The sequence below is a fragment of the Monodelphis domestica genome, chromosome 6, assembly GCF_027887165.1.
Source record: "Monodelphis domestica isolate mMonDom1 chromosome 6, mMonDom1.pri, whole genome shotgun sequence".
Classification (NCBI taxonomy): domain Eukaryota; kingdom Metazoa; phylum Chordata; class Mammalia; order Didelphimorphia; family Didelphidae; genus Monodelphis; species Monodelphis domestica.
This window is the reverse complement of record NC_077232.1, coordinates 253,115,276-253,128,634: the sequence shown is the minus strand read 5'-3', so window position 1 is coordinate 253,128,634 and position 13,359 is coordinate 253,115,276. Positions and strand designations below refer to the sequence as shown.

General features: G+C 38.8%; 1 protein-coding gene across 3 annotated transcripts in view; it reads right to left on the bottom strand.

Moving 5' to 3' along the window:
• Positions 1–1,399: 1,399 nt before the first annotated feature.
• Positions 1,400–13,359, bottom strand: part of PAPSS1 (3'-phosphoadenosine 5'-phosphosulfate synthase 1) — a 281,936-nt gene continuing 269,976 nt past the window's right edge. For all 3 annotated transcript variants that reach the window (XM_056803105.1, XM_007495828.3, XM_001366425.5), the window contains one exon: positions 1,400–2,121. In XM_056803105.1, coding sequence (XP_056659083.1) covers positions 1,983–2,121 — 139 coding nt within the window. In that variant the 3' untranslated portion in view covers positions 1,400–1,982. The remainder of the gene's footprint in view (positions 2,122–13,359) is intronic.

Below are 13,359 nucleotides of genomic sequence, written 5' to 3'. Positions count from 1 at the left end.
CTCTGAAGGCTTGCAAGAGTTTTATAGATTTACCTGTCAGAGATATTTTGGCCTAAAATATTTCTTGCTTTAGAACGCCCAGGATACTTTTTTTGAAGTGTTAAATGTTAAAGACAGCTTCGAATAGGGCAATATATACAATATAGGCTTACATCTGAAATGCATCATAGTTTTTCCCATGAGTACTCAAATGCTATGATTATTGAGTCTCAGTAAGTAGAGTCAGACCTGGAGATGAGTGCTCCTGAATTCAAATCTACCCTTAGACATTTTCTAGCTGAGTGACTCTGGACAAGTCACTTGACCCCCATTGCCTAGCCCTTACCACTCTTCTGCCTTAGAGCCAATACACAGTATTGACTCCAAGACAGAAGGTAAGGGTTTTAAAAAAAACAAGTATATTCTGATTATAGACATTTTATTTTTAAAAGGAACGAGGATAGCACAATGGCTACATTTGACAGAACAAACCAGACATCACATGGAGTTGGATTTTTCTAAGTTTGGGGGACAATGCAAGGAAGACGCTGGACGTCCCTTGTACATGACACTCCAAATCTGGACTCCAAAGTTTTCCCCTTCCCCTTTGCCTGAGAGTCTCTCTTCCTCCTCATCTCTTTCTTCCAGCTTCCTTCAAACCTCAGTTAATGTTTCACCTTCTACACAAGAAGCTTTGCTCAGGCCTCCTCTGAAACTGATGCCAATTTCCTTGCTGTTCCCCATATGGCACTCCATCTCTGGACTCCTATGTCCATCCCTGGTTGTCCCCCATGCCTGAAATTGTCTCTTTCCTCATTTCTGCTCCAGGCTTCCTTTTAAGTCTCCATTAAAATCCCACCTTCTCTCAGAAGCCTTCCAGTCTCCTTAATCTTAGTGTCTTCTCTGAGTCAACTTCCATCTTATCTTGTGTCTTGTTCTTAGAGTTCTTTGCATGCTGTCTCCTCCATTAGACTGAGTTGCTTGTGAGCAAGGACTTTTTTGGGGGTTATTTATTTGGCTTTCCTAGGTATCCTCTGCATTTAGCATAGTGCCTGGCACATAGTAGGCATTTAATAAATGGTAATTGATGGACTGACTGATCTCTTCATTTATTTAGTCCAGAAAAATAAATGCCTAAGATTTTACCAAATTCATCCCTCCTCTAAGCAAAAAGGGGAGAGACCTCTTGGTTTTTCCGGTTTGAGTTTCTGCAACATAGTCCATGTTTGAAAAGGTCCACAAGAAAATAGACAAAATAGCTGAGAAACCTCCCTCAGTCTGGCCATCCCTGAAGAAGATCCAGAAAGTACCCTCAGCCAATGAGGCAAAGTAAACCCAATCCTATGTGGCAAAAGTTGAAGTTTTGCACTGAGAAATGAAGAAAAGGCATGCTGGCAAGGAAGCAATGAAGACAATATCATAAATAAGAAGCCAAAAGTTTATTTCTGTTGCATCAAGTCAGTCAATTCTAAGTTTACATACATAATAAGAAAGCTTTAGAGCATAATAGTTCAGGGTTCAATAAATGATTGGAAATTTAAAAGTCTGATTATATTTCAGAGTAGTAAAAGCTATAATTGCTACAAACATCTTGCAGCTCAATTACAGTACAAAAGCAAGATCAAGCCATCTCTATTGTCTTGATAGGGAATATGGGGCAGGAGGTGTTTTGGTTTTTAAAGGGAGGAAAAATATTTCTCTTCTAAAATCAACACAACAGCTGCAAAATTCATGGGAAATGAACATAAATATGATATAAAAAGGCAAGATTAAAAAACCCTAATGTGGGATTATTAACTGTAATAAAAGGGAAAGATACATTAAAAGCAGCAGTACATAATAGAACCCACGAGCAGGCAAAAAAAAGGATGCTAGCTGAGGAGAAAAGGTCTGTTTGTAAAGAATACACCAGACACCATGACAAAGCAGTGCAAACAGTAACTATGTGGTCCCCTTTTTGTTAATAAATCAAGCATCAAAGGTCGATAGGCTGTTAATAACATTTAAGCACTCTCCAAAGATTTGTAGTACTCGGTCAGCACAGTCCAGGCTTTGGGCGCCATGAAGCCTTCAGGAGGTTTCTGGCCTTCTCGGGCAAGCTTCCGCATTCGGGTTCCTGAAATAAATTCAAAGTCTTCATGGCTGAAAGAGACGGAAAAAAACCAACAATAGAATCATTTCATACTAAAAAATAAGCAATAGTGAACCAAAGAGCATTTCTGCCTTCTCTGGAGGCTGCATGGCGCAGTGGGTGATGGCCTCAGAGCCAGGAAGATGTGTGTTCCACTACCTCTTGGTAAACCAGGTAAACCTCCAAGAGGAAAAATTGCCAACATGGCGTATGCCTCCTCTTCCAGGATTCCCTAGACCAACAACATCATGGGGCCTGGTCTTCCCACCTTTACCCCTGCTGCCTTTGGACCTATTTTGCCTTTCTTGTATCCCTAGTGCTAAACAGAGCAAGAACTTATTAAATACTTATCAACTTAATCATGAGAGCAGCTTAGCAAAACTCTTGTCTGATGAACTTGTGAACACAAATATGATTCCAGAAAGTGATGCAAATAATATTTCATCATACAACATTATATGCTTTTAGTCATGAAATTTTTTCCTTCCTTTTAAGTCCAATTTGGCCAATAAAGATTGAAAACATCTCTACAAAGTTGCTAATCTGAAACTCAAACTACAACTGGTATATCAGAACTGAACAATGGGGAAAAAAACCCAAATTTCTCAATAGCAGGAATTAAGAGATAATCAATCCAGACAAGCTACTGTCAACCCAAGATTGATGTATTACACCTAAACAGCAAGATCACCAAGCAGAGACTAAGATAAATGTTTGGTTTAAAAAGGACAAATATTGTGCTATAAGGAATGATGAACTGCTTGATTTCTATATAAACTGGAAAGACCTCCATGAACTGATGCAGTGCGAAGTGAACAGAACCAGTGCACAGTAACCGAAATGTTGTGGAATGATCAAATATACTAGCAATGCAATGACCCAGGACAATTCTTCTTTCCAGGACAATTCTGAGGGACTTATAAGAAAGAACACTATCCACATCCAGAGAAAGAACTGTGGGAGTGGAAAAGCAGAAGAAAAAACATGATTTATCACTTGTTTATATGGGTATATGACTTGAGGTTTTGATTTTAAAAGATTATTCTTTTTATGAATAATATGATTTGAGTGATAATCTAGATGAAACTGCTTATCAGCTCCAGGAGGGGGGAGGGAAGAGAGGAAGGAGACAACAAGAATCATGTATCCATGGGAAAAAATTTTTTAAATAAAATAAAATCAATTAAAAATCACAAATATTCCCCACTCTGTCCCTAAGCTGAAAAATGAAGCTTATAGCTTTATAGCAATGTCAAGCTAGACTTGTATATTCATTGCTCTTATTAGCCTAGGACCAAGTTTCTGAACTGTAGAGTTTCTAATCAAGTGTGCTAGTAAATGTTTAACAACCAGCTGGGAAGAGAGGGGTTAGAAATGTACAATAGCAGACTTTTAGGTATAATCTCAATTATTAACATTTTCTCCATCACTTCCTTAAATCTCAACAATCAAAACAACCAATAAATTAAGCCCTGATTTATAACATTTGCTGATTTCTCAGGTGTAAATACACACACTAAAAATTTAATAACCAGATTCAAGAACCAATTTGGATTGGTTCTAGCACAACCCTAGTTATCAACCATTCTAATCTCCAGGACTGAATAAGAGGTTTGGATATTTTCTGGTTAGCTTCTTAATTTTCCATCTTCCCTTACCTTGATGCCTACGTGTCATTGGCACTTCTGACTGTCCACTAGTCCCTCTTTCTGGAGAGAAATTAGATTGATTTGGGAGGACCAACACAGTAAAAAACACACTCAAACCAAATATTTACTTCGTAGTGTAAGGATAGGGTCATGAGAGAAGATTTTTGGAACCTTGGCATCAGGGTTGAGAGAGAGAAAGCATCAGTTGGAGAGTGAAGGATTCTGGGAAAGGAAACTGACCTGAGAAAGATCTACAGAGAATTCTTAGCCTGCTGAGCTGAGTCCTTGACCTGGCAAGACCTGCTCCAGGGCTGAGGATTTCACCAAGAGCCACCAGAGAATATCCTGTTCCTGCATTCAAGTTCTTTCACAAACCTGTCATCTGTCTGATATCTCCAACCACTTCTCTACTGAGGAGAGGATACCTCAACCCCCAAAGTGGGGCTGTGGACTCATGGAGGAAAGAGCCCGGCTCCCTTGCCCCTTCCTGCCTTCTTGCACCTATCTCTTTGTAGTTTCTTAGGCTAAATAGATACATAAAATAATAGTGGGATTGTTTAGTTGAGTCCGTGAAAACACACTGCTCAGGTGAGAGACTGTGTAGGAATACATTAGGGTAACCAAACCCCACTTTCCATTACCAAGTCTGCCTATAGATTCATCAATAAATCTTACAACAGCAGTCAGATCTGCCAAGCCTCTTGATTATATCTGAAAAGGTACATGATGCAAGATCAACAGAGAGCCACCAGGACCATCCCCAACTGAGGCAGAGCCTCCACAGGAACTTGTCTCCAAAGCCTCTCTGTGCCAGAGGGACTGAGGCCATCCTTGGGTTTAGTTGATAAGGGGTGACTGTCTTCAACTCTTGACAACCCTCAGGGAATCTCAAGATACCTTGTGTAGTAATTGACAGCTGCCTCTCTCTTAGGAGAGGTGAGAGGAGGGCAGAGGCTAATTCATTCAAGCTTTAACTTTCTCCCTCATCTACAGATCCATCTCCAGAAGCACTCTGATTACTCCACTGATATACCATCAAAATCAGTGAAGTGAACCTTTATTTTTACCTCAGGAACCTCCATTTTTACAGTAGGTAACATGACAATGTTGGAGGTGCAAAGAACCATAAGGGAGAAACTACATAAGTATTAACACAACTTGTACCCATCAACAGGGCCTAGGAGACATCAGAGAAAATTTGGGGTCAAATTAAGCCTAGTTCCCTTCCTTTTCTTTTTGACAAAGTTCACCACAATTCACAGCAGATGTTAATTCCTGTAGAAATTATGGTTAAAAATAAATGCAGTCAGTCCATTGTTAAGAAACCAAAATGACAACTGTTGCATTTTAGCTCTATGAGGACACAGCATGTTACAGAGCTGGCCCCTAATGTCAAGCTAGTAAGAACCAAGAAGCTAAACACTTAAACATTAATCTTTAGGCTCTAATGTGCTATTTTTCAGCAAGATCAGAAAATATTTCACATGATAGTAATAACCCTAAAAACATTAATTATCCTAATATTACACATCATCAAAGAAAACCAGAGAGAAGAAAGGGGAAGAGTGTAAATCACACTAGACCAGAAGTCAGAAGATTGGGAAAACTAATTGGGAAAGCCTGTCTGTGATAGCACTATAAAATGAAGCAAGAATTAAGCACATTTTTAAAATCTTCCATCTCCGGAGCCTATCTTTTCATTTATATGGGGGAAAATATATTAGTACCATGATAATAAATATCTCAAATTTGGAGAACTCTTTTCTTCTTTTTTTTTAATCAATAGAATTTATGTCTGTCACTCTCTCTCCTCCCCATATCATCCCAGAGACAGATATGTATATGTAGATTACATCTTTCATGTTTCCATTTTTCAGTTCATTCTCTGGAGGTGACATTCCTAAGTTATTCTTCAAGTATCAACTCTGCAGCTGTATATAATGTTCTCTTGGTTGAACTCATTTCATTGTTCATTATCTCATTTAGTTCTTTCCAAGATTTTTAAAAATTAGCTTGCTCATCATTTCTTATGGCATAGGCTAGACGTCTTAAAGAGTTTACAAAGCATTTCCTTGAATATTGGGAGGGAGGGAATTTTGAGTCTCAAGATCCTCATTTTATAAATTAGAAAAGTGGAGCTTGGAGAGTTTAAGCTTTTTGCTCGAGGTCACACAGCTCTTAATGTCCAGACAGAGCTAGAAGCTGAAAAGAGTATGTGGGGTCAGAGCCCAGTTATCCTTCCCCAGACTCTGAGAAAGGTTTCTACCAGATGAGATCATCTCCAAGCTCCCTTGCAACTTAAATCTATGTTCCAATGATCCACACTATCATTAGAAATGTGCTCTAAATGTGTGAATTTCAAAGAATAGCCTAGTCTAAATTCAACTTGGAAATAGTTTAAAAACTGAAAAAAGAAGATAGATTTGTGTTCAACACTGGACAATGTTAGTACTAAACTGATACCCTTGCCTTTGTGGGCGAAAGCAAGGAAGGCCCCCAGCACATTGTTCTTTCAGGGGAACAAAGACAAGGGTTACACAGGACAGGCAGGTGTGGAGAGGGTACACACTGCATCTCTGGAGAGAAATCCAATCCAAGGAGATGACAGATTCATTTGAGCTCTCAGTTCCCATTCTTCATCAGTCAATAATAATAACAAACACAAAATGACTGCTAAAACCATGTCACTGAGAGCCAAATGGGCTAATAACAGAGAACATTTCCCATGTAAAAAGCCTTTTTCCTATTTCATATATGGTTGTATTACATTTTCTTATTTCATTATTACACATGTTGAATTAGATGATGGTATAGATATATTCTTCTAAAACTCAAGCAAACCAAAAAAATACTATTGTTGCCCATTTCTATAGAAATGTAAGGGCTACCTTGTCAAAGATATTGTTGGTAATAAGAACTAGAGTAGAGTACGCATAAATTTTTACTCAATTCATCTCTTTATACTTAATCCAAAGAGCAGTATTAAGGTCCAAAGTCACAAATGGCAGTCTTTTGAATTCCAGGTTTAAGTGTCAACTAAAACAGAAAAAGGCTGCCACATCAGCTAGCTTTAATAGTCCTTTATGTAGAAACTATGCACAGGGTTACTATAGCTTAATGGGAGAAAATCTTGGGGAGAGGAATAGCTTAACTCTAACCTAAACAGAGTTAACATCTTTGAGACATTCAGAGTAAATCTTTGATAAAGACCAAAAAGACTAACAGATTTTTATTGCTTATTAAATGGAGAAGTTATCCTCAAGTAAAGCCACTTACACGCTCCATCTTTGTGTGCAAAGCCCTATAGGAGGCATAAAAATATGAACAAAACACGGTCACTTCTCATACAAATGACTTCAAACAAAAATAAGCTCAGAAAGGCAAACAATACTCATTCTCCCCCTTCCCTGGTCCTGTTCTCACACAGGGGAGGCGCTTAATAAATGTTTATTGAATATCAAGATAAATCTCAGTTAACAACTCGGGCCTCAGTCCATGGACTGAAAGCAGGCAAATGGTGGTAAAGGAACAAGCGGTCCCCGTGGTGGGTGTTCAATAAGCACGTGTTGAATAAATAAATACTTCAACAAGTTCTCTATCAAAAGGAGTTTAGTCTCGGGGAGCCTCTCATTCCATCCACTTGTTTTACAGAGGTCAGATGAAGACCACATCTGGTGAGTTAGTTCTGCTCCTAGTAATGGTCCCCACTCGCACCCCTGCCCAATAATTCTAGTGATGGTGGAATAATGCACAACCTCAACTCCCCCGACACCTTCTAAGATAAGACCTAGTCTAGCACAATTCATTAGTAAGATGCTTAAATGTTTTAAAAAGTTTTCAGCTCCAAGTTTATTTGCTATTCTAGAGGGCCCTGAGCCCCTTCTGGTACAGCACATTATTAGATAAGAAATTCTCTATAAAGATATGAAGAGTGGCACTCAGTGGTCTCCATACAATTTTCTAGCTTGTGAACTTGGTCATAGGATCACAGATATAGAATTAATCATTCAATAAGGATTCATTCAATGTCTACAGTGGCCTATCCTGCTAAGCATTGAAGAGACAAAGGGGGTTTTTGTTGGGTTGTTGTTTTTGTAATCCCTGTTCTCAAGGAGATCCCAGTCTAATAGGGGAAACAGTGTAAAATGTTAAGTTTGACCAATAATAATGTCCTTTGAGTCTTATTACTGCTTAGCTGCTCCTCCCTGGCCTGAGGGCAAGATGGATGCCCTCCAGCCTAGAGTTCATCAACAAAGTGTGGAAAGGAAACAAGAACAAGTTCTGAACTTTCTGTGACTGTGTTGGAACAAGCAACAGTGGGAATATCCATAGAGAGGAAATTGTCAAGACTGACAGTTGGTGGAGGAAGGGGCAACTGGGAGTGACAGTGAGTCATGTGACTAACACTTCCTGCATGGGGAGTGGGAGGAGTTCAGCAATTGTTGCAAGTTTTACAGCAACTCACTGGCAGCCATATTCCCTCTCTCCCTTCAACTCCTCCATTCCCTGCTACAAACCTTCCATATCCCCTGTTTTTTATTCAATCCTCCCATCTTTCCCTATAAATATTACAAAAGGTTATCTGACTTCTTGTTAACAAAATGGGTTTATTACAGTTGAAATTCAGGAGATAAGGAAAGGATGATGGGCTAGGAAGATCTCTAATCTTTTCCTAAACTATCTTTCCCAATCCCTTCAGACCACTATCTTCTGAGTTCAACAATGTAGAAGCCACTCTGCCTCCCTCTCTATCTGATTCCCACCCTCCTGCCTAAATAACCTACTCTAAGCCCATCAAACAGTTGTGGTGGAATCAAGGTCAGAGCTCCTCAACCACTCAGGAGGATGACCGCAGAAATGACTTAGCCACCTCAGTCTATAGGCTCAGCCTACTGGAGGGAACTTAGAAGTCCAAGTCAATTTCTCTGGTAGTCTTCTTGGGAGTCCACAGATGTCAATTAGATACCTGGGATCACTCAGGAACAACACCCACCAATGTAGGAATTTGGGTCAATTTCCACTCATTTTGGAGAGAGTTAAGGGCAGGAGATGGGTCTTCCTCCACACCCACCTCACTCTCTTCCAAATGCCAGTTCCAGACACTCAGAATTCCTGGCTCAGAATTCCAAGCTCTCTCTTGCATTCTATCTTCTGCATCCATTACACTCCTGTCTCTGGCCCTTTACATTTACCCAAATTTCCCCCTTTCAACAGCTAACAGACAGTGACTTGTACAAGATACATATGGGAAAAAAACTAGAGAAAATCACCAGTGGCACTGCTAGCATTAAAAAGAATCAGGAAAAGCTTCTTGTAGAGTAGGTAGAGTAGATGGCTTAGCTGAGCCATACAAAAAGCTGGAAAAATTAGGAAGCAGAGAGGAAGAGGGAGAGGATTCCAGCAATGGTTCAGACAGAAGTTGGTGAGGGCCTGACTAAGGCAGAGGAAGGGCCAGAGAAGAAAAAGGGGTATATAGGAGAAACACTGAAAACTGGATATAGCTGGTGAGAGAGTGAAGACCCCAAGATGACACCAAAGTTGGGGTGGGGAGAGACTGGAGAAATGCTGGTGTCCTTGACTGTAACAGATAAGTTAGGAAGAGGGAAGGGCTTGGAAGTTGTGGAAGAAAGAAATTGGGAAAGCATGCAAAAAGACAGAAGCAGTGCTGTTTCTATCTTTTCGCATGCTTTCCCAATTTCTCTCTTCCACACGGGAAAGGAATGAGAAACAAAGCTAAAAGAGTCCTTCAAGGGTCAGTAAGTCCAATACAGAGCAAATGCTCCTTCCAATATACCACACTGCCTCTATTTGATTTCCATGCATAGGCTAAAGACTTTGTTGATCAAGGATTGGTGTAGAATGTAGAACTGGCTGGAACACCTTTGCATTTCCACTAATGAGCTATGTAATCAAACCCAAGCTACAGGGCCTTAGCTTCCTCATATACAGAATGAGGGGGGATGAACTAACTGGCTTCAATGTATCCTTTTCGGTTCTTAAATTTTATAATTTTGTTCCACTGAATTATTTTGATAAATTCAATTAAACCCTTACTACACAAAGACACTGGAGATATGAAAATTGAAAAAATTACAAGTCTCTGCCCTTGAGAAGCTAACATTCTACTGAGGTCAAAGGCAAAGTAGACATGTTAATTGTAGTTAATTGTACTAGGAAGGAAACGATAGGTTCAAAGAAGAAAATTAGGCATAGTCCTTCAGGAAAATATGAGGAATAGGAAAAGAATGCTTTAAAATTATTCATTTTAAATATACAAGGGGGTAATGCTACTTTACGGGTCATCTATGCACCATCATTCACTTAAAAGAATGATGATTCCAGGGTTTCCTAACCACTAAAATACAGATCTCAAAGGAGAAGGACACTTTGTATACAAACAGAATGTGCTCAGACTTCACAGAAAATTCAAAAGGAATAGGAAAATAGGTCTGCTGGATGACTTCTGTGCTGACTCTTTGATTAAAGCGGGGAAAAAACCCAGACCAATTAAAGGCCATTCTTCTCCCAGAAAGCCAAACTGTCTGAAATCCAGGAGTTTGCTTGCATTCCTCCTAAAAATACAATTTTAAAACCAAGGTCCCTAGGTAACTTTTTCCCCTGGGGCCATTTCACACTCCATCTGGCCTGCATGCCACAAATGTTTCTTCATCAAGCAAAAAGGGTTTTTGCTTCCACATGTTGCCAATTCTGCTCCATCCTGGTAAAGGAAAAGACATTTTCCTGCTGTTCTCATATTTTCATTTCTGTCTCTGTCACATAAGGATTTTAATTTTAGTCATTTGGACTTCATTCAGTCCTTTGGTTGGGTTGTGGTCTAAGACAATAGACAATAGAGGTTCACAGATTTATGGCTGGAAAACAGCCCTTACATGAAGCTAGTAACTTGTGCAAAGCAAAAGTTAATGTCACAGTTGGAATCTCAACTTGGGTCCTTGGATTCCAAATTCAGAACTCTCTTATTATTAGAAGGTCACAAAACAGGAACAATACAATCTGCATTCTAAGCTCATCTGTCAATTTCATTTTTCACTTATAATAGATAACAGAGAGCAAAAAATTAATTTAAAGAATATGCAGAACAATACTGGTATCTATACTTTTCTTCTGGCATCTTTTCCCCAGTGTAATTCACCTAGAATCCAAAGAAAGAAATTTAGGGAAGATAGCAAGATGGAGTGGGGAAGGAAGCAAATATTAATCAACTCAGATACTTGCTTCCCAAAATCATTCTAAGTATAGCTGTTTATAGCATCAGGAAAGAAATCTCATGGCACTTGAAGGGGATGGTTCTTTTCAAAAACATTTGACTAAAAGGGAATATCATAAGTAATTGAGAATAGCATAAAAAATTTACCTGTCAGATCTATGGATAAAGGATAAGTTTATGACCAAATAAGGGACAGAGAGGATCACAGGAAGTAAAATGGATAATTTTGATTACATGAAATAAAAAAGTTCTTGCACAAGCTAAAGTAGCCAAAATTAGAAGGAAAACAGGAAACTAAGAGAATTTATAGCAAGTTTCTTTAATAAAGGCTTCATTTCTCAAATATGTAGATAGCTGAGCCAATTTATAAAATAAAAGTCATTCACCATTTGATAAATGGTCAAAACGGGCAGTGTTCAGAAGAAGACAGCAAAGCTATCAATAGTCAAATGAAAAATGTTCTAAAGCACTAACAAAAGAGAAATGCAAATTAAAACTGCTCCAAGATACTACTTCACACCTATTAGATTAACAGAACAAAAGGAAAATGACAAATACTGGAGGGGGTGTGAAAAAATTAGGACACAATGAACTACTGGTGGAGTCGTGAACTGGTCTAGCCATTCTGGAGAACAATGTGGTACTCTGCCTGAAACGCTATGAAACTGTGCAGTGATCCAGTAATACCACTTCTAGGTTTATATACCAAAGATCAAAGAAAAAAGGGAAAGGATCTATTAATACAAAAATATTTATAGTAGTTTTTTTCATGGTGACAAAAAATTGGAAATTGAAGAGAATGGCTGAACGAGCTTGTGGTATTGTGATAAGAAATGATGAGTAGGATGGATTCAGAAAAAAAAAAAACTGAGAAGATTAATCTGAACTGATACAAAGTGAAATGAGCAGAACCAGAACACTGTACATAGTAGTAATGATTTTATAAGTATGATCAATGATCCAAGAAAATTCCAAGGAGCTCATGATGAAAAATGCTACCTGCCTCCAGAGAAAGAACAGCTGAACTCTTAGTGCAAATTGAAGTATTTTCTTTTCACTTTATGTTTCTTGTTTTTTATTATTTTGGATTTTTGGGAGCAACATGACTAATATGGAAATGTTTTGCATGACTATACATGTATAATTGATATCATACTGCTTGATTTCTCATTGGGAAGGGGAGAGGAAGAGGGAAGGATAGAATTTAGAACTAAATTTTTTTAAAAGAACATTAAAAGTAAATAAATTAAAGTAAAATAAAATAACACGTGGGCTTGGTGATTTCTGTATTCAGTGTAAAAAGAGTGCCAAGACTTAGGAACAACAAAGAGAAAGCCCATCAGTGGGCAGCTCCACAAGTCTCTTGGGATTGTGGGGCCCCCTGTGGCATCCTCAACTTATCCCACTAACCACATGAGGCCTGCATCTTGACTGACTCCATAAAGGACAGTGTGCCCTGGCCACTTGTGAAGATTTTCCCATCCCACCACCATCTGCTGCCTTTCTCTCCACATATGCAGTTCTCAACTGACATCAGCAGAAGCCAAGCAGAGTGAGAGGCTGGGACAGCAGATGGCCCATAGCTACATTCAAAGAGGCCAGTTCATAAGAACAAGTTACACGTTGAGAATTCCATAGAACCCACTGGAAATTTGTTCTAATAAAGAGAATGCAACAGGGCATTTTGTAATTAAAAAATTATCACCCTGTGACAGATAGGGCTTCAATTAACTTTTAACCCGTGCTGGTGGGAGACGCTGCTACATTCCTACACACACACAAAAAAAGGGAACCTTTTTGGGGGAATGGACAGGAACTTGGCTGTGCATGGGAATTCTTGTGTGGCAATTCCTTCTACCTGTGCATACTGGCAACTCTTTCTTGACTGAGTCTTTAGAGCACTGCCTGGAACACTAAGCAGCTGGCTGAGTGACTTGCCCATGACCACATGGTTTGGATGGGTCAGAGTCAGAACTTAATATGGGGTCTTGAAGAATCCAAGACAAGTGTTCTCCTTCCTATACCACCAGCTCCTTTTAATATTCTGTGCACTAAACACTCTTAGTTTAGAAGTGGGATACTTCAAACACTAGTGAAATACTCCATTATCATTTTCCTATACGCTGATTATTCTCATGTATTTGTTCAGGCTCTGCTGACAAAAACTAAATATTACATAATTTTACCCCTCTTAATTCTAGTGCCTTCTCTCTTTAAATTTTATTAAATTTAATTAAAATTGAGATATCATACTGAAATTTCAATTAACTAGAAACTAATTAATCAGAATCCTCAAAGAACTATATCTGCTTTCTCCCCTCTCACATTTCCTCTATATTTCAGTTTTATCACAACCCATAAAAAGAAAATGT